Genomic DNA, 18,831 nt, shown 5'->3' with positions numbered 1-18,831 from the left:
AAGTTTTCTAGATAAGGGAATGTCTTATTGGTAAAAATGATGAAAATTATCAACGTAAGCCTAGGGAAATTTGTACTACCTTGGTGGAAAGTCTGTCTCATTTCAGAGTTTAGAACAATTACTGACTCAAGTAACTTGAACTCTTCAGGCTGTAAAAGATAAAGGTTGATAAAGGATTGAATCAAAGTTTTTAAATTATGGAGAAACACCGAGAGTGTTTTGTATTTTACGGTAGTCCAAGACAACCTGAAGTTTACATTTTCAGGGACACCATGATCTTACATATGATTTGGAAATAGGATATTAAAATTGACTTAATTTGGTTTTTCTTACATTATTGTGGAAGCTACTATAATACTCACCAGATTCTAAAATACTAAAACCTATAGTGCCTTTTAACATTTCTCAGGTATTATTTTGTTCCGTAGTAGACTCACCACCTCATTGGTAAAAATGTGTAAGTTGATTCAGGGTTTACTCAGATTCATGAGTTCTCATTCCATGCTTCTGTTGAGGCTTTGGAATCAGAAAGCGTCTTAGAGGTGTTAAAGCCCCTTGCTTGTTGTCATTAGGAAGGGGAAAATACCTGGAGTATGTCTTGAATGTCATGGTCAGCAGCAGTGCTTCTCACAGCATGTCTCCTGATGCCCTTGCAGAGACAAAAACACTGACCTAGATGGCCTGGGTCGTGACGCAGTATGATGCTTTTCCTGTTGTAAGTTAGAAATTTTTCACCCACTTGGTGGCCAGAAACAGACCACATACAGTTTTGTTCCTTGGAGACCACATGTTGGTTTTGGTAGTCTTATAGTTACATTTATAAACCCTGTTTGGTTGACTTTAGGCTCTGACAAGTCTTTGAAGGAGGGGAGTTTCTTGAATTGTAACCCAAAAAATTAGGAGTTAAAACTGAGAAGGAAGGACAAATGTTGAGAATCAAGTTTTGATTTAGCAAATGAAATTGGGGTGAATGGTTAATGCTGACAGAGCTGAAAGCGCCATCATGTGGCCCAGAGAAGGGGGTTTTCACACAGGCTTCTTGGCAACAAACAGTATAATCTCAGAGGTGCGGAAGCCAAAAACCTCTGCCGAACAACTTCTATAACCTCTTCCTGGACAGCTAGCTCTCTCGCTTGGTAGACAGAATAAAAACTGTCTGAAACAGGTTTTAACATGTCTCAAATTATATTTGAAAAATTCCTACCATGGGGGGGAATTGTAGCTTACTGCTTCTTTTGGTTTGTGTGTAACATACACGTTCCCACCCCCCACCCCCAATGTCTCTTGGCCTGTTGGTTCTAGTTTTAGATTTCCTTGGCGAATGGTACAGGTAATCGTCAGATTTATCCTTTCATGAAGATGATGTGAAATGTTGATGAAGAACCAGCTTGAAGGCATCTTTTAGCATGGTTACTTGGTTTTAAATGGAGTTTTTACCTTGATGGAGACAACGTACACTTGGCAGGGATTCGGAAGGTACTGACTTAGGGTGAAGAGAAATGGGGCTTTTAACAAAGACAGCACTTTAGAGTGTCATCTAAAAAGAGACAGACAAGAAGGAGCACTGTAACTTGCTGTCTTTCTAACACAGCTGACGCCCACAACAAAGTTGTATATTGAACCTTTTGTCCAATACCTCGTTAAGCTCAATGTTAGTTTATCTTGGTGTCAGATACCAGTCTCCCCTTTTCTAAAATGACTTTAATTTTTTCCACTCTGTCTAATCCAACCTGCCTTTTGTACATCTGGAATCAGGGTATTCAGTTCAGTCATAAACTGTTTAGTGCAGTTTTCTTTATGTGAAGTCAGAAAGGTGAAACCAAGGAGAGGAAAATAGTAAAGTTAGCATCTGTGGGGGTTCAGTAATGATGATGTATCTCCTCACAACCTTGGGGGTTCTTTTCTTCTGACTTTAATTAGAGGCAACATGTTAGAGTTTAGACTTTGTAAAACCTGAATTAAATGTGCTACTTGATACCTGAAATGATCTTAGAAAGGCAGTTAACCTCTCAGAGCTTCAGTTGCCTCATCTGTCAAAATAAAGTTGTAAGTTATATGAGGATTAAATGAGATAGTATGCAAAACCACCTACTGGCAGAAAGTGTGGGGAGGTGAGAAAGTTCTAGAGAAGAATGGTGATCATTGCCCGGAAATGGGAATGTACTTCATACCGCTGAACTATAGCCAAATTTTTTTTAAATGGTGTATTTTATGTATGTTCTACCACAATTAAAAAAAGTTCACCTACCTTAAAATAAGCCCTTAATATATGCTAATTTCCCCCCTCATTAGAAACTGAATTTTGTTTTAATAATTCTTGTTTTACTTTTCGATTAGCCCTTGATTCAGCCATCCTTGTACCTCATTCGTATTTGGAACTATTCTGCCTCCAAGATCTTGAAATAAGAGCTTCCCGTCTCTGACCACAGCCTCTGTCTCATCTACAGCTCTGGCTCCTGAGTGTGCTCTGTGACCTGGTTTTGACCTCCTGTCTCCGCCTCAGCTCTGTTCTAGGTCGGCAGACCCCGTTAACCTGGTTGTCTTGAGCTCCACAGGCAGCAGCTGCATAGCACTCTCTCCAACAGTCGTGGGTTCCTTCTCACTTTTCTCCTCCCCGTGTCCACCTTCCCAAGCCTCAGCCATCCTTTTCTCTTTGTTTTTTCTCGGTGCTTCGGTTGCTTAAGATGATTGGCTCATGTTCTCAGATAAGACCATCAGTGCTTGAAGTGAGCTATCCCGTTTAACGCAGGCCTCACCGCATCCCTGGGGAAACACCCGCTGTTCCTCATTTTGTCCTGGTGGCGCTGAGGCCCAGAGAGCTTTAGTGACTCACTCAGGAACATTCAGCTCATGTATGTAGATGTGGGACCCACGCCCAGGTTTGTCTGGGACCCAGGCCTGCACGCTGCATGCTTTTGGCCCTGTCCCAGTCTGTTCTGGGTAGTATCCGCTCTGCGCTCACGTGCTTGTTCTTTGTTTCTTAATGACTATGATTCATGCAGACATTTGCGCCTCTCCTTAACCTTTGAAGCCAACCCCCACCTCATAGCAGCGACAGCCTACGACTGACACCAGTATCCCCTCACCGTCGTCGTTTCCGTCACAAGCTCTGTCGTGTCTCAGCCTCCTCGGTAGGACCCTCTGTTACCGTGCCTCCCCTCCTCGCACCACCAAGGCCTTCCTTGATGGTTTCTTCCTTAGTTTAGGATTCATTTTCTTCCCCTTTCAAACTCTCCTTTCCTACTGATTCTTTCTTCTCTACTTTTCCTTTTTTCTCCTTTGGCTGCCCCACGGCATATACAGTTCCCAGGCCAGGGTCAGATCTGACCTAAGGGGCAGCTGTGGCAACACCAGATCCTTAACCCACTGTGCCAGGCCGGGGATTGAACCCGCGTCCCAGCTGCCGATCCTATTGCACCACAGCAGTAACTCCTCCTACTTTAAAAAGGGAGGGAAAACCCTGAACAATAGCCTTTAGATTTAGCAGACCCATGGTAATTGGCGATCTTAGCGAGCGTCATCTCAGTAGAATAATGCATATGCATTTCAGGAGGCAAAGGGTTGAGGACTGAGTAGGAGATAGGGAATTGGAAGTGATGAGCTTAGGCTTCTTTAAAGAATTTGACAATGAAATAGGGAAGTTCCAGTCGTGGCACAGTGGTTAACGAATCTGACTGGGAACCATGAGGTTGTGGGTTCCATCCCTGGCCTCGCTCAGTGGGTTGAGGATCCAGCGTTGCCATGAGCTGTGGTGTGGGTCGCAGACGAGGCTCGGATCTGGCGTGGCTGTGGCTCTGGCGTAGGCTGGCAGCTATAGCTCCAATTCGACCCTTAGCTTCCATATGCCAGGGGTGCAGCCCTAAAAAGCAAAAAAAAAAAAAAAAAATGGGGAAGGACAGGGTGGGTTTTTATTTTTTAGAGATAGGCTAGATATAAGTATGGTGGCTTAATGAAAGAAAAGAGAAAAGGGGGAGACATTTGTGAGGTGAAACCTCCGAGTAAAATCCAAAGTGTTAGCCTCAAATATCTTCATATACAAACTATATGGATTTTACACGCCCAGCTGAATCTGAAGCTTTGCTTCATTGGTTCAGCGGGAAGTTTTCCGTCTCTAATTTCCTGTAGCAGCTAACTTCTCTCTCATGGTACTTAGCACATATTCTCTTGAATTGTGTGATGCAAGGGTGTAGTTCTTATGAGCCGGGCTTGATTCCTGGCTTTACCACTTACTAGCTGTACTCAGTCTTTGTATCTGTAACATGGGAATGATAATAATAGCTACATCGTTCTTATAAGGATTATTATTTGTAAATCTCTTAAGAACATGCATTTTTCTCCTATTAAATTTTACGGTCCTTAAGAATAGGAACCTGTTCTTTGTATTACTTAACATATCCAGCATATTCCATACATATAATAGTTCAGAAATTTTTTTTTTTTTGGCCAGCCCCCACAGCATGTGGAAGTTCCCAGACCAGGGATCAAACCTGCGCCCCAGCTCTGGCAATGCCCAATCCTTAACCCACCGCACCACACGGGAACTTCCCGGAATTTTATTTTTGAAAGAATTCATTGAATGATGAAATATGCCCTGTGTTTGCAGGTCATCCATTTAATATAAGAATCCAGTGGAGAATCCCTGTGTCCTCACGTATTTTCTTCCCAACAGTGATCCTCAGACAGGATCAGGTGGGACCAGGTAAATGCCAGACACCGGCAAGATACAGAACCTTGATCATCTTAGCCGGGAAGACTTGGGCGGGGTGTGGGGTGGGAAGAGTGAGAACCACAAATGGAAGTGGGAGGAAGTAGTCAACAGGCAATAAAACCCTCTGTTGTGAGCGTTAGCGTATTATTTGGTCTGCTAAAAAAGCTCCTAATGGGAGTTATAAATATCCCCGGAACAGTCCAGGCGAGTCACTGTCCAAGCAGTGTCATTTGTTTTCTTTGAGCAACACCACACCTAGGTAGCCTCTGTGACTGCAGTTTTCGTGAGTGGGAAGAGGTCGGGAAAACAGGATAATTTGGATGAGTGGGAAAGGACACGCCTTGATTGGCCGAAAGACTAAGGAAGAATTAAAAATAGATTCAATTTTTACTCTCCAGCAACTCACTGCTGATTGCCTTATTTTGCCTTTTCCTTCTAAATATTTTTATTATTGGTCTCGGGGGAACCCCTGAACTGCAGGGGAACCTCTAGAGCAGGGTGTGTGCCTGAGGTGTGGTACTGAGAGGGTTAATGGAAGCGGCTGCCCTGGTCAGTTAGCAGTGCCTCCTGTAGTTAGGAGAGCTTTGGCAAGCATGTCCACTCCCTGCAGTGCCTCCTGCGCTTGGACTGAACAGAAGATAATGGATTATCTAGGCAACAGTTATATGATTGATACTGTGATGTTTAATTACACAGAAAAGTTCCTGCAACTCTATTTTTAATTGGCACCCTTTAAATGTCCTAACTCAAATGACTTCTGGTTCCATCTGTCCATTTAGCTTGACTTTTTTTAATCTAAGTTTTTTTATAATACGACCTTCATGGCAGCCCTATTTTTGCTCTTTAAATGAGATTTATGTTCCATGCTTTGGCTTCTTTTTAGTGCACACCTAGTTCCTTATATTTATTCTTTTTCTATCAATTGATTTTTTTTGAGCAATTTTAGATTCACAGCAAAATGGAGAGGAAGGTACAGAGATTTCCCATAACCCCCTTGCCCACACACATGCATAACCTCCCCCATTATCCATATCCCCCATCAACATGCAGTGTGTTACAACTTATTTTTTATTCTTGCTTTTTAGGGCTGCACCTGTGGCATATGGAGATTCCCAGGCTAGGGGTCGAATCAGAGCTGTAGCCACCAGCCTACGCCACAACCACAGCAACGCAAGATCTCTGACCTACACCCAGCTCACAGCAAGGCGGGAACCTTAACCCACTGAGCCAGGCCAGGGATCAAACCTATGTCCTCACAGATGCCAGTCAGTTTGGTTAACTGCTGAGCCACAACGGGAATTCTGGAATTTATTATAATTGATGAGGCTACACTCATACGTCACTGTCACCCACATCCATAGTTCGCATTAGGGTTCACTCATGGTATTGTACAGTTTGGGGTCTGGACAAAGGTATAGTGACTTGAATCTACCATTACGCTATCACACGGAGTAGTTTTATAGCCCTAAAAATCCTCTGAGCTCTACCTGTTCACCTCCTACCCCTCGAACCCCAGTAACTTTTTATCTTTTTCCTGCCTCCATAGTTTGACCGTTTCCAGAATGTCATATAGTTGGACTAACGTTTTAAACTGGCTTCTTGTACTTGCTAAAGTGCCTTCGAGTTTCTCCCTGTTTCTTCATAGCATGGTGGCTCATTTCGTTTTAGTGCTGAATAGCATTTCATTGTCAGTCTGCCATAGTAATTATCCATTTACCTAGTTAAGGACGTCTTGATTGCCTCCAAGTTTTGGCAGATACGAATAGAGCTGCTGTAAACACAGCATACAAGTTTTTGTGTAGCCGTAAGTTCTCACCTCCTTTGCGCAGATGGCGTGGTGTGTGATTGCTGGCTTGTATGGTGAGAGCGTGTGTAGTTTGTAAGACGTCTCCAAGATGTCTTGCCCAGAGAGCGTATCATTTGGCCTCCCACCAGCAGTGAAGGAGAGTTTCTGCTGCTTCCCGTGCTCGCCAGCACTTGATAGTGTCGCTGCTCTGATTGTGGCCATTCTAGGAGGTGTGTAATCATGCTCATTATTACTTTCATTTGCATTCGTCTGACAGCATATGAGGCGGAGCATCTCTCCGTATGCTTATGTGTCCTCTGGATTTCTTCTCTGATGAGGGCTTCAGCACATGTCTCGGTCTTTTCAGGCTGCTGTAACAAACTAGCACAGACTGGGTAGCTTACGAACAGGAGGGCTTTCTTCTCACAGCTGTGGAGGCTGGAAATCTGAGGTCAGGCTGCTAGTGCGGCTGAGGGAGGACCTCTTCTGTGTGGAAGACTTCTGGTTGTATCCTCGCGTGGTAGATGGGGAAGCTCTCCCTCTCGCCTCTCTTGTAAATGTAGACGCTAATCCCATTCAAGAAAGATGTGCCCTCATGACCCAGTCATCTCCCCAAGGCCCCACCTCCTGATACCATCCCACTGGGTTAGGATTTAACGTAAGTACCTGATGGTGGGCAGGGGATGGAAGCATTCAGACCCTGTGGTCTTGTCAGTGCTTTGGATCTTGTCTATTCTGATAGAGAGAGAGTGGTAGCTCATTGTCTTAATTTGCATTTCCCTGCTGACCTAGAGCACCTTTTCACATGCTTGTTTACAATCTGTTTATCTTTGAACCTGAGCCACGGCAGCTGCCTGAGCCACAACAGTGATAATGCCAGTTCTTTAACCCAGTGAGCTACCAGGGAACTCCCTGGGCCTATTTTTTAATTGGGTTGTTTTCTTATTGTTGATTGTTAAGTGTGCTTTGGTATTTTGGATAACAGTCCTTTATCAGATAAGTATTCTGCAAATGTTTTCTCCTAATCTGATCTTTTTATTCTTTTGACAGTGTCTTTCACAGAAGAGAAACTTAATTTTAATGACGTCCAACTTAGCATTTCTCTTTTCACAGATCATGCGTTTGGTGCGTATCTGAAAAGTCATCTAGGTTTTCTCCTGCATTATCTCTCCTGGGAGTTGGATAGTTCTGCATTTTCTGTTTAGGTCTGTGATCCGTTTTGCCTTAATTTTTGTGGAGCGTGTATTGTCTACATCGAGATGAATTTTTTTGCCTGTGGAACATCATGTGTTGAGAAGACTCGCTTTCCTCCATTTTGTCGCCTCTGCTCCTTTGTCGGAGATCGGGTGACTGTATTCCTGTGGGTCTGTTTCGGGCCAGTTTTGCTCCAGTGATCCTTTTACTCTTCTTTCAACAGTATCTCACTGCACTGCCTTGCTTACTGTAGCTTTATAGTGAGTCCTGAACTCAGGCAGTGTCAGTTCTCCTACTTCATTCTTCTTCTTCAATATTGTGTTACCTAGTCTGCGTCTTTGCCTCTGCGAAAAAACTTAGGCATCAGTTCATCGATACCCACAGAATAATTTGCTGGGTTTTGATTGGGATTGCATTGAATCGATAGATCAAGTTGAGAAGAACTGACCGCTTAAGAATTGAGTCTATCAGTGAACGTAGAATATTGATCCAGGAGTTCTCTTGTGGTGCAGCAGGTTAAAGAGCCAGTGTTGTCACGGCAGCGGCTTGGGCTGCTCCTGTGGTGTAGGTTCGATCCCTGGCCCGGAAACGTCCATATGCTGTGGGCGTGGCCAAAGAGAAGAAAAGAATATTGACCCGTTTATTTAATGCTTTGAATATTTACTTTCACTGGATGTGCTCTGCAGTTTTTGGAAGGCGTTTTTCTGAGTACTCAGAAGTACTTTACAGAGTTTTGCTGTCATCTTGGATTCGTTTGCTGTGATTATATTTGTTCCTCTTTGTATTTGGCCCAGAGCTTTTTCCGCCCCTCTTTTAATATCTGGGATGCCCAGCCAGATCTGATTTCTGCTACTCATACTGGAATAATTCCCAGGATGAGATCGGGTCCCCTGACCCAGTAGCTCACATCTGTCCTTCAGTACAACTGTGTTCTCAGAAATTAGGGGAAAAAAGTCTTGTTGAACATACAAAGAAAATACAGGAAAATTACAATACATAAACTCTGCCCTCAACACGCTTGTAGTCTAGTTAAGAAGCTAGACTTAAAACATATGAAACGTAAAACATGTAAATAGAATCTCTAGTATTAGGTCAAAGGAATACATGATTAATGTGTGTTAACTGTACAGACAGTGATGACTCTGGTGTTTCGAGAAGGGAGAGGTTTGCTTTAGCAGCTTAGTCAGGGAAAACTTTATTGGCTCATAGAAATTGAACTTAGTCCTGAAATACGAGTAAATTTTACATGAGATTAATCCAGATTTCTTATGGGTGAGTTTCACAATATGATGCCCTTGAATTTTTTCCTTAAGAAAATCTTTATATGAACTGTTTCTTTTAATTATATTTTCTTTCCAAAGGGTTATAACAAACAGTTGAAAGTATTTGACTTGCAAGTTGCTTTCAGTTTTTTGTTTCTGTGTTTTTGTCACAGACACCCTGATTTTCAGCTGCTGCAGGAAGGACAAAGGTATGGCTGAATCAGTATCGTTTACCTTCTCTGGTCCATGTTGGTAGAAACATTGAGTAAACCAGGTGAGGTGAACTCTCGGACTTCCTGTGCTGATGATGCATTGTGTGCGTGCCCGTTCTGGCTCACACAGAGAAGTATTTGCCTGGTACAGCTTTTTTTCTTTTGTGATGATAAGATGATGTGTTTGATCTGTATGATTTACTGTACAGCTGTTTCTACCCAGGAAGTCTAATTGAACCTGTTGAAATATGACACAAACACAGCTTCCATCTGAGATACGGTGCTTCTTTGTCAACCAGATTGTGCCAATTACATTTGTTGAAAGGTTTTTGTAGTTTTATAGAATTTCAAAACAATATATCAGCTATTTAATTATTTGAAAGTGTCTAAGGCAGTAATAGACATTCTGAGTTGTGATTTTTTTCCTAAACTTCCCTCATGGTATTGCTTGCCCAACCATGATCATCTCTCAAAACATACCTTTTTATCTCCCAGAATAAATTTTCCTGGTTATTAGTCACTACCTTAGTTATATGGAATTGAGTAAAAGTAAGAGATATTTATTAATTGATGTAAATCTTCAGTTTATAGCTTCAAATAGTATAGAAAAATATAATTACCTTACAATTCCAGGAGAAAGTATGAAACACTTGAAAATTGAATTGTCTGTGTTTTTTGAAATCATACTTAACTTCAGATACAAGATTTAGTCCGTAGTTATATAGGCTGGATTCTAACTAAAAAAATCTTAACTGATATGGAATGAACTTGTCCTCTTTTTTCTGTTCCCTTCCACAGCCTTCTTTCCTTTTTTTTTTTTTTTTTTTTCTGGTCTTTCTGGGGCCGCTCCCACGGCATACGGAAGTACCCACGCTAGGGGTGGAATCAGAGCTGCAGCTGCCAGCCTATACCACAGCAGCGAGGGATCTGAGCTACAGCTCCTAGAGGTCGAATTGGAGCTGCAGCTGCGCGACCTATACCACAGCTGTCGGCAATGCCAGATCCCAGACCCACTGAGCAAAGCCAGGGATCAAACCTGCATCCTCATGATTTCTGCTGCACCACGACAGGAACTCCTAATTTGCCAGCTTTATTTTCTGCTATGACTTTCTTGTATTTTTTATTCTACGGAATTTTCTATGTAACTATCAATCAGAATTGGGGAATGTGGAGTTACCTTCATGGCTCAGCAGTTACAAACCCGACTAGGATTCACGAGGATGCAGGTTTGATCTCTGGCCTCAAACAGTGGGTTAAGGATCCAGCGTTGCCGTGAGCTGTGGTGTAGGTCGCAGATGAGGCTCAGATCCTTCATTGCTGTGGCTCTGGTGTAGGCCAGCAGCTATAGCTCTGATTTGACCCCTAGCCTGGGAACTTCCATATACTGTGGGTGTGGACTTAAAGGAGCAAAAAAAAGAATTGGGGAATGCTTAAAACATCATTTTATTTTTGTCTTTCAAAATCTAAGCAGAGTTCCTTTTTTTTTTTTTTTTTTTTTTTGAGAAACCAATAATGAAGTTTCCAAAAGAAAAATTTTTCGGCCACGCCCATAGCCTGTGGAAATTCCCACACCAGGGATTGAACTTGAGCCACAGCAGTGACAATGCTGAATCCTTAACCACTAGGTCACCAGGGAACTCTCAAAAGAAATTTTTTTTAAAAAAGGGATTATAGGAGCTCCTGTTGTGGTGCGGTGGAAATGAATCCAACTAGGAACCACGGGGTTGCAGGTTCTATCCCTGGCCTTGCTCAGTTGGGTTAAGAATCTGGTGTTGCTGTGGCTGTAGCTCCGATTGGACCCTAGCCTGGGAACCTCCACATGCCTCGGGGTGGCCCTAAAAAGCCAAAAAAAAAGGGATTATGTAATATAATTACAGAAATGAAGGAAGCAAAAATCTAATTTAGTAGGATGAAATTATCAAGCGTAGGGTTTTGTATTTGTGTGGTTTAGGGATTTGGGGAGGTGTTTTTTTTTTTTTTTTTTTTTTTTCATCTTTTGTCTACAGAGCTAGAGCCGCCAGCCTACACCACAGCCACAGCAATGCAGGATCCGAGCCGTCTGCCACCTACACCACAGCTCATGGCAATGCCAGATCCTTAACCCACTGAGCGAGACCAAGGATCAAACCCGCAACCTCATGGTTCCTAGTTGGATTCATTTCCATTGAGCCACAATGGAAACTCCGGGTTTTGGGGGGTTTTTTTTTTTTTTTTTGCTATACTCTTAACGTTTTTAAATAATGGGGGAGAAAAGATAAGGGAAGAAGATGGAAGAACTATATACAGTTAATAAGACATAGAGAAATTCTAGAATTACAGCTTTTTTCTGCAGTGTGTGTGTGTGCGCGTGTGTATCTACAGGCTTAGGTGAATATAAGCCTATAAATAAGGCCTTGCCTAAGGAATACAAATCTCTGCCTTGAAAGTTATGAGGTATAAATACCATGGAACGTTTTGTTTTTCTGTTATAGTGGTTTTTGTTTCTTTCCTTACAACAGTGGTCATTCTGGAGAAGAAATACAGTTATCCAGTAAGGCCATTAAGACATCAGATATTGACAATCCTGACTGTTCGGAGAAGCACAATGAATCTGGTTCTTCCAGCACTCCCAGTGATAGTGGCAGTGATAATGAACCAGACTTTGTTTCCTCCATTCTGCCAGGCAGCAGGCCAACTGCAGCAGGTATAATGCCACAGCTGCACAAAAAAAGCATAATGAGAAAGAAAGCTGATCAAAAAGTGAACTCCAACCATGAAAGTGAAGAGCGGATAGTAATAGATGCCACGGAGCAGTTAGGTCATTGCAGATTAGAGAATCAGGAGAAAGCTTCTGCTTGTGAACCTCCCTTACAGGAGTTAAATACTCAGATTTCTTCACATAGTCCTTCGCAAGAAAAATTAGAAGCTTCAGAAATTTCTGAAAGTAAGTGCAGTAGTTCAAAAATAACTCTTGTAGGCATAAGTAAGAAAAGTGCTGAGCATTTTAAGAGGAAATTTGCCAAATCAAGTCAGGTTTCTAGGTCAGCTTCTAGTTCAGCGCAGGTGTCCTCTGAAGTTGGAAAGGCAAACTTACTTAAAGCCCTGAAGGAGACCTTGGTTGAGTGGAAGACAGAAGAAACCTTGAAGTTTTTGTATGGCCAGAATTATGCTTCTGTATGTCTGAAGCCTGCTTCAGCACCTCTGGTTAAAGAAGAAGAACTTGATGAAGATGACGTAACCTCTGACCCAGAGAGTCGTTCCCCTGCCCTGCAGGAATCTCCGAACAGCCTGGATGAGTCTTTACCGTTTAGAGCCTCAGATACAGCCAGTAAACCATTGCCAAGTTATGAGAACTTGAAAAAAGAAACTGAAACATTAAATCTAAGGATCAGGGAGTTTTATAGAGGACGATATGTTTTGAATGAAGAAACCACCAAATCACAAGACTCAGAAGAGGTATGTCTTTTTTATTTAAAAAAATTTTTTTTAATTTTTTTTTCTTTTTGCAGCCACACCTTCAGTATGCGGATGCTCCTGGGCTAGGGGTCGAATCAGAACAGCAGCTGCTGGCCTACGCCACAGCCGCAGCCGCAGTAACTGCGGATCCGAGCCACATCTGTGACCTCCGCCACAGCTTGCGGCAATGCTGGGTCTTTAACCCAGTGAGTGAGGCCAGGGTTCGAACCTGCATCCTGATGGATACTATTTAAAGTTTGCCCCAGAAAATTTTCATAAATATTTAACATTTTCTCTAACGTAGAAGAAGCCTAGAATTGGGGAATTGTCTTTTTTTTTTTTTTTTTTTTTTTTTTTTTGTCTTTTTGCTATTTCTTGGGCCGCTCCCATGGCATATGGAGGTTCCCAGGCTAGGGGTCTAATCAGAACTGTAGCTGCCAGCCTACGCCGGAGCCGCAGCAACGCAACGCAGGATCCGAGCCTCGTCTGCAACCACCACAGCTCATGGCAACGCCAGATGGTTAACCCACTGAGCAAGAGCAGGGATCGAACCCACAACCTCATGGTTCCTAGTCGGATTCGTTAACCACAGCACCACGACGGGAACTCCAGGAACAAAGTTTTCTTTAAAACCCAGTTCTTCGTGTAATATCTGTACTCTCTGAAAAGGCTTGTTTTTTGTTGTTGTTGTTGGTATGGATACTTTTGAATTTGTACATAGGGTGTATATCTTCGTGTTTCATTTCCAGTAGGACTGTATGCAGTGGAGTAGACTTAGTAGTTAAACAGTAAAATATTTGGATAATATTTGGCAAGCGTGCCCATTTAAAATATTATTTATGAATAGAATTTAGTAGACGAGACATATTGGGGAAATACTGGACATGGGAGAAGATTCAGGTAAACCTGGATTTGAATATCTGCTCTGCCACTCCCTAGCTATGTGAAACCTTAGTCTCATTGCTTATGTGTAAAGGGGATTATAAATGGCTTCCCTTGCTCAATTGTTAGGCGTTTTAAAGGTAGTGAATAGAAGGCAGTTACCACAGTGCCTCACATATAATTGCTACTAGTTACATGTAAACAGTTACATGTGGAAATGGACCTATGCCACTGAGCGCTAGGGAGGTTCCTTCACTATTTCCATTACCCATTTTTGGTTGGTTATGTAGTTTGGGAAATGAAGTCATCTGGCATAAAGAGGAATAGGTGATAATCTTGTTTTTACCACAGGAGTTTGTTGTGAAAGATTTCTGAGTAAAAATAGCTCTAAATTTAAGAACACCTTTGGAGATTTAAAAAAAGGATGAAAGTAGAAATACAGTAAAAATTTAGAAATTCTTCTGTTTCTGTAGAATGTTACCTAACCTAGCTCTATATTTGAAATCACTTTAGCTGTATAAATAGCATCCATAACTTTAATATGAATCTTGGAGAAACAATAATCTCTGTCACTCAGCTTCATAAACCTTGGTTCATCACTTATTTTATCATTTTTGTGCTTATAAACCGCAAGAAGGAAAAAATAATCCCTGAAATTTGACTGCTCTGTTTTTAAAACTTTTTTATTGATGTGTAACACAGATAGTAAGTGTACAGCTCGTGGCATTTTCGCAAATGAATACACTAATGTAATCACGCCCTAAGCCAAGAAACTTGAATTAACCAGAAACCCCCACTGTGTCTCCTCCTAAGTGTTACCTCTTTTCCAAAGTTATTTATGACAATTATGAATTAATTATAATAGCAAAGATGAATTTTGCTGATTTTGAACGGTCCGCAAATGGAGTCACTCAGTATATATTCTTTGGTGTCCAGTGTATTTCATGCAATGTTATGTTTGTGTGGCATTTGTGCTGCATGTGGTTGTGGTTCATTCTTTCATTGGTGTATAGAACTCCATTATACAAATATCTTAAAATTTATTAATGTTAATGAGCAGTTAGGCTATTTCCAGTTTGGGGCTGTTAGGAATTTGCTGTTATGAATTTTGCTTATATATGTCTCTCTCTTAATGTGTATACATTTCTATATGGTATGTATCTAGGACTAGAATTTCTAGACTAATGTGCACACATATGCAACTATACTAGATAATACCACACAACTTTCCACAATTGTTCTGCTATTTAATATTCTGCTATCACTGTATGAAAGTCTCCATGCCTCCACCTTCTAACCAGTACTTGATGTTGTTACTTTTCACCGTTCTTACCATACTGCTCTTAGATTATAATACATTTCTCTGGTGATTAATGACTTGAGCACTCTTTCATCTGGCTATGGATCATTTGGATAGTTTCTTTGATGAAGTGCCTGTTCAAGTTTGTTGTTGTTGTTGTCTTCATTTATCTGTTAGAATATCTGGAGAGGTGGCGGTTCTTGTTGGTTTGCAGGAATTCTTTATGGATTCAGGATTCAAGCCTGTTTTTGTTTGTGTTTTGCAAATACCATCTTCCACTCTGAGACTTGCCTTTTCACTCTCATTGATGATGTCTTGAGTCCAGCTTATTAATTGTTCCCTTTAGTGACTTCTTTAAGAAATTTTTACTTAGCCCAGGTTATTTCATTTTCTAGAAGCTCTGTTGTTTTTCCTTTCACATTTAGATTTGTAATTCACCTGGGATTGATTTTTGTTTATGGTGAGAGTATGGGTCAGATTTCATTGTTTTCCTCTCAGGAAATGTGTGCACATTAAAGTTTGAGAAGCACTGTTGATTTTTCTTTTCTTTCCTTTTTTTTTGTTTGTGTTTGCTCATTCCGTAAGTTCCTAAGAGAGATGGGAAAGGTGGGTCAAAATCACTCACCATAATTAAAAAATAAGTATTTCTCCTTTTAGTTTTGCTTATTTTACTTTAAATATTTTGAAACCATATTATTGGGTGCAAGTGTAAGACCTCTTAGCATATAGGGTAATCGTTCTCATCATTGATTTTATTTAATTAGTTAATTAATGAATTGGCCTTACAAGATCTACTTGGCTGACAGTAGCATTCCTTTATTAGTATTTTCAAGGACTTTTTTTTTTTTTTTTTTTTTAATCTAGGCTGATATTCTTTGTCCTTCATGTGGAGAATTTAGTCTGTTTACATTTAATGTCATAATTGATATATTTGTGTTTAAATCTACTATCTCACTTCTTTCAGCATGCCCCACTTGTTCTGTGTTCCTCCTCTCCTTTCTTGCTTTTTTGAGAGCAAATATTACTATTCTGTTTTTTTTTTCCTTCCGCTAGCTTGTTTTTATACATTCTTTTACTAAGCATTAATTGGGAATGTCTTATGATATTGATGCCAAAATAAAAGTTGACTTAATTGAAAAAAAAACTTAATCTTTAGGAGTAAAACTTGAATCTTTGTCTTAAGTCTAATGTAAGTTATATGTTTTAACCCTACAAGAATATTTATAGTCAATATTCAGTTGGATTTATACGTTAATTACTCTTTCACTGTTTTTCATACCATCCTGCATCTTTCTTTTTTCACCTGGGATCATTTGCCTTGGGTCTGAAAAATATTATTTATTTTCATCAGTACCAGTTTGCTAATGATTTTTCTCAGCATTTGTTTGTCAGAAGATTGTTTATTTTCATTTTTGAAGGCTATTTTCCTGGGAGTTGAATTCCAGATTAGCAGTTTTTTGACTTGGGGTTTTGTTTGTTCGCAGCCCGCTGTCTTTTGGCTTCCATTTAGTTCTCTTAATTGAAAATACTGTTTTCTTCTTTTAGCTACTTTTAGGATTTTTTTTTCCCCCTTTGGTTATCATCAATTTTAAATGCTTTGCCTAGGTGCGATAATAATATTTGTGTTCTTTTGTCTACTGTATACTTAAATCTGCGATTTCTTTCATCAGTTTTGGAATATTCTCAGTTTTTATCTCCTCAGGTATTGCTTCTGTCCCATTTTCCCCTTCCTCTCTTTCTGGTATTCCAATTGCAGGTGTGTTAAGTCTTTTTCACCATATCTCCTGTGTCTCTTTTATTCTCTTGTGCTTCGCATTACCCGGAGGAAAGGGTTGGCAGGAAGGACGTTGGGTGGAACTATGCTTCATTCTGGATATTTTCCAAATCATTATTCTTTCAGTCCTTTCTGCTTTCTACTACGTTATTAAATCTATCCATTGAGTTCTTCCAAATACTATATTTTTCAGTTACTAGGATTTTCATTTGATTCTTTTATATAGTTTCTAGTTCTCTGCTAAAATTTTCCATTTTGTCATTTTTTGAATATATTCATCATAGTTATTCTAAATAAACATGATAACTTTAATATATGGATTTTCTAGGGGTTGATGTCTATGGGCTTTGTTTCAGATTTTAGTCATATTGTCTTGTTTTCTTATTGCTTTATTATGTGGCAGACACTGTATAATTACAGAGATAACTTGAAACCCAGGCTGATGTTACCTTCCTCTAGACAGATTTGCATTTGCTTCTGGCAAGTGATTTGTAGCAGTCCAGTTGGCGATTAAGATGATTTCAAGCTGGGAGTTCCCATCGTGGGTCAGCTGCAACGAATCTGACTAGTATCCATGAGGACATGGGTTCAATCCCTGGCTTGCTCAGCCAGTTAAGGATCGGGCAATGCGGTGAGCTGTGAAGTAGGTTGCAGACACAGCTCGGATCCCATGTTGCTGTGGCTGTGGTATAGACTGGCTAAAGTTCCAATTTGACCCCTAGTCTGGGAACTTCCATATGCTGAGGATGTGGCCCTAAAAAAAAAAAAGAAAAGATGATACCAAGCTGGGCTACCGTCTCTGTAAAAGCCAGCCTGTTTCCTTTTCCTTCTTTCTCCTGGAGTGTGGTCTCCAGTCCTGGTCTCACGTCTGGGGAGGGATGACAGCAACCCTTCCTTCTTGGCCCCAAACTCTAATGCTCATGTTCTCAGTATCTAAATTGCCTCTTCTGAAATTAGTCAGTGCCCTCTACCTTCTAGAATCTCAGGCCACAATTCTTTACTGCCTGTTAGCTCTCTGATGCTTTCAAACAAACGTGGGGTTTTTTCCAGCTTTTTTAGTTCTCAGCAGGAGGAGTGGTTTGAATTATCTTGTCTGCCATTTCTAGAAGTGGAATTTCCCATAATATATTTATAGTATTTGCTAATTTCAGTCCTTTAATCTCTTACACTTATATAGCAATTAGCATTTTACAAAGTCCTTTTGTATACATTTTTCTCATTTAATAAAGGCATTGGTGACCCTATTATACAGATGAGACAGTGCTCTCCAATAGGGCAGATAACTAGCAAGTTCCCACCCAACCTGCTAACTGAGCTGACACTCAAATTTAAACCTTCGAATTCTGAAAGTTTAACCACACTGCAGCTATAAACTTTTCTGATTTGTGTTTATTGTTCTTACCTAAGAAAGAATGTAAATTTATGATTTTATTTTGCTTTGTTTAAAAATGTGATTCAGCATGATCCCACCTTTCCACTGATAGATTCAAGTTCTCAGAACCAGATTAGAAAACGCATCGTACTTGAAAAATTGAGTAAAGTGTAAGTATGTAATTGTTATTCCACTTGTATAATGTTTAAAAATTAATTTGATATTTGTGGCTTCATAACTTTTAGGTGTAATCCTTGAATTTTGAACAGTTTGAAAAATAACGTGTGAAGTTCACATGGATTTCTTCACTTGAGAAATTTAGATTTTTAAGCTGCCCTACCAAAGAATATAGGAATTTCTTTGCATAGAAGACAGAGACACATAATAAAGAGGAGGATTGAGATTATGGGAGTGGAAAACCAAACTGCCTGAGCCCCACTTAATCATTCAGTGAAGTCAGGGAAAAAAGTATCAGGGCTAGACCCATTTAAATACTGATTTGTGGTAAAAGTGTCACATTGGTTTTACATGTGAATAAGATTTGATGGGGGTTTAACGGTTTATTGCCTTACTTTATGTACACATTCATAGCACCATTTCACACTCAGCAACTTGAGTTTTGCACTTTAGTTTTCAGCTTCCCGTAGTGGAAATTATTGTTCTTGTAATTAGCCCAGTCACAAATGACATTTAAAAATTGCAGTCTTGGTTTCTCTTTCAAAAGGAGCTTGAGTATCTTTTTTTCCAGAAGTGTGACATCGGTCTTGAACTTTTGAACTTGTATTTTTTCCTTCAGTAGAAACGATGGAAAGGGGTTTTCAGTCATTATTTAAGGTGCTGTGCCCATGCAGATGTCTTCATTTTGTAGTAGTTCAAACATAAGCAAAACCTGTTTTCTGGAAGCCG

The 18,831-nt window shown here is 40.4% G+C and overlaps 1 protein-coding gene across 1 annotated transcript in view; it reads left to right on the top strand.

Annotated features, from left to right (window-relative positions):
- RPAP2 (RNA polymerase II associated protein 2) overlaps positions 1-18,831 on the top strand; it is an 82,260-nt gene that overhangs the window by 20,436 nt on the left and 42,993 nt on the right. Inside the window, exons 7-9 of the mRNA XM_003125906.4 lie at positions 9,124-9,159; positions 11,661-12,597; positions 18,013-18,095. Of these exons, the coding sequence (XP_003125954.2) occupies positions 9,124-9,159; positions 11,661-12,597; positions 18,013-18,095 (1,056 nt within the window). The remainder of the gene's footprint in view (positions 1-9,123; positions 9,160-11,660; positions 12,598-18,012; positions 18,096-18,831) is intronic.

Source organism: Sus scrofa, chromosome 4 (assembly GCF_000003025.6).
Source record: "Sus scrofa isolate TJ Tabasco breed Duroc chromosome 4, Sscrofa11.1, whole genome shotgun sequence".
In the NCBI taxonomy this organism is placed as follows: Eukaryota; Metazoa; Chordata; class Mammalia; order Artiodactyla; family Suidae; genus Sus; species Sus scrofa.
This window is presented reverse-complemented; position numbering and strand designations above follow the sequence as displayed.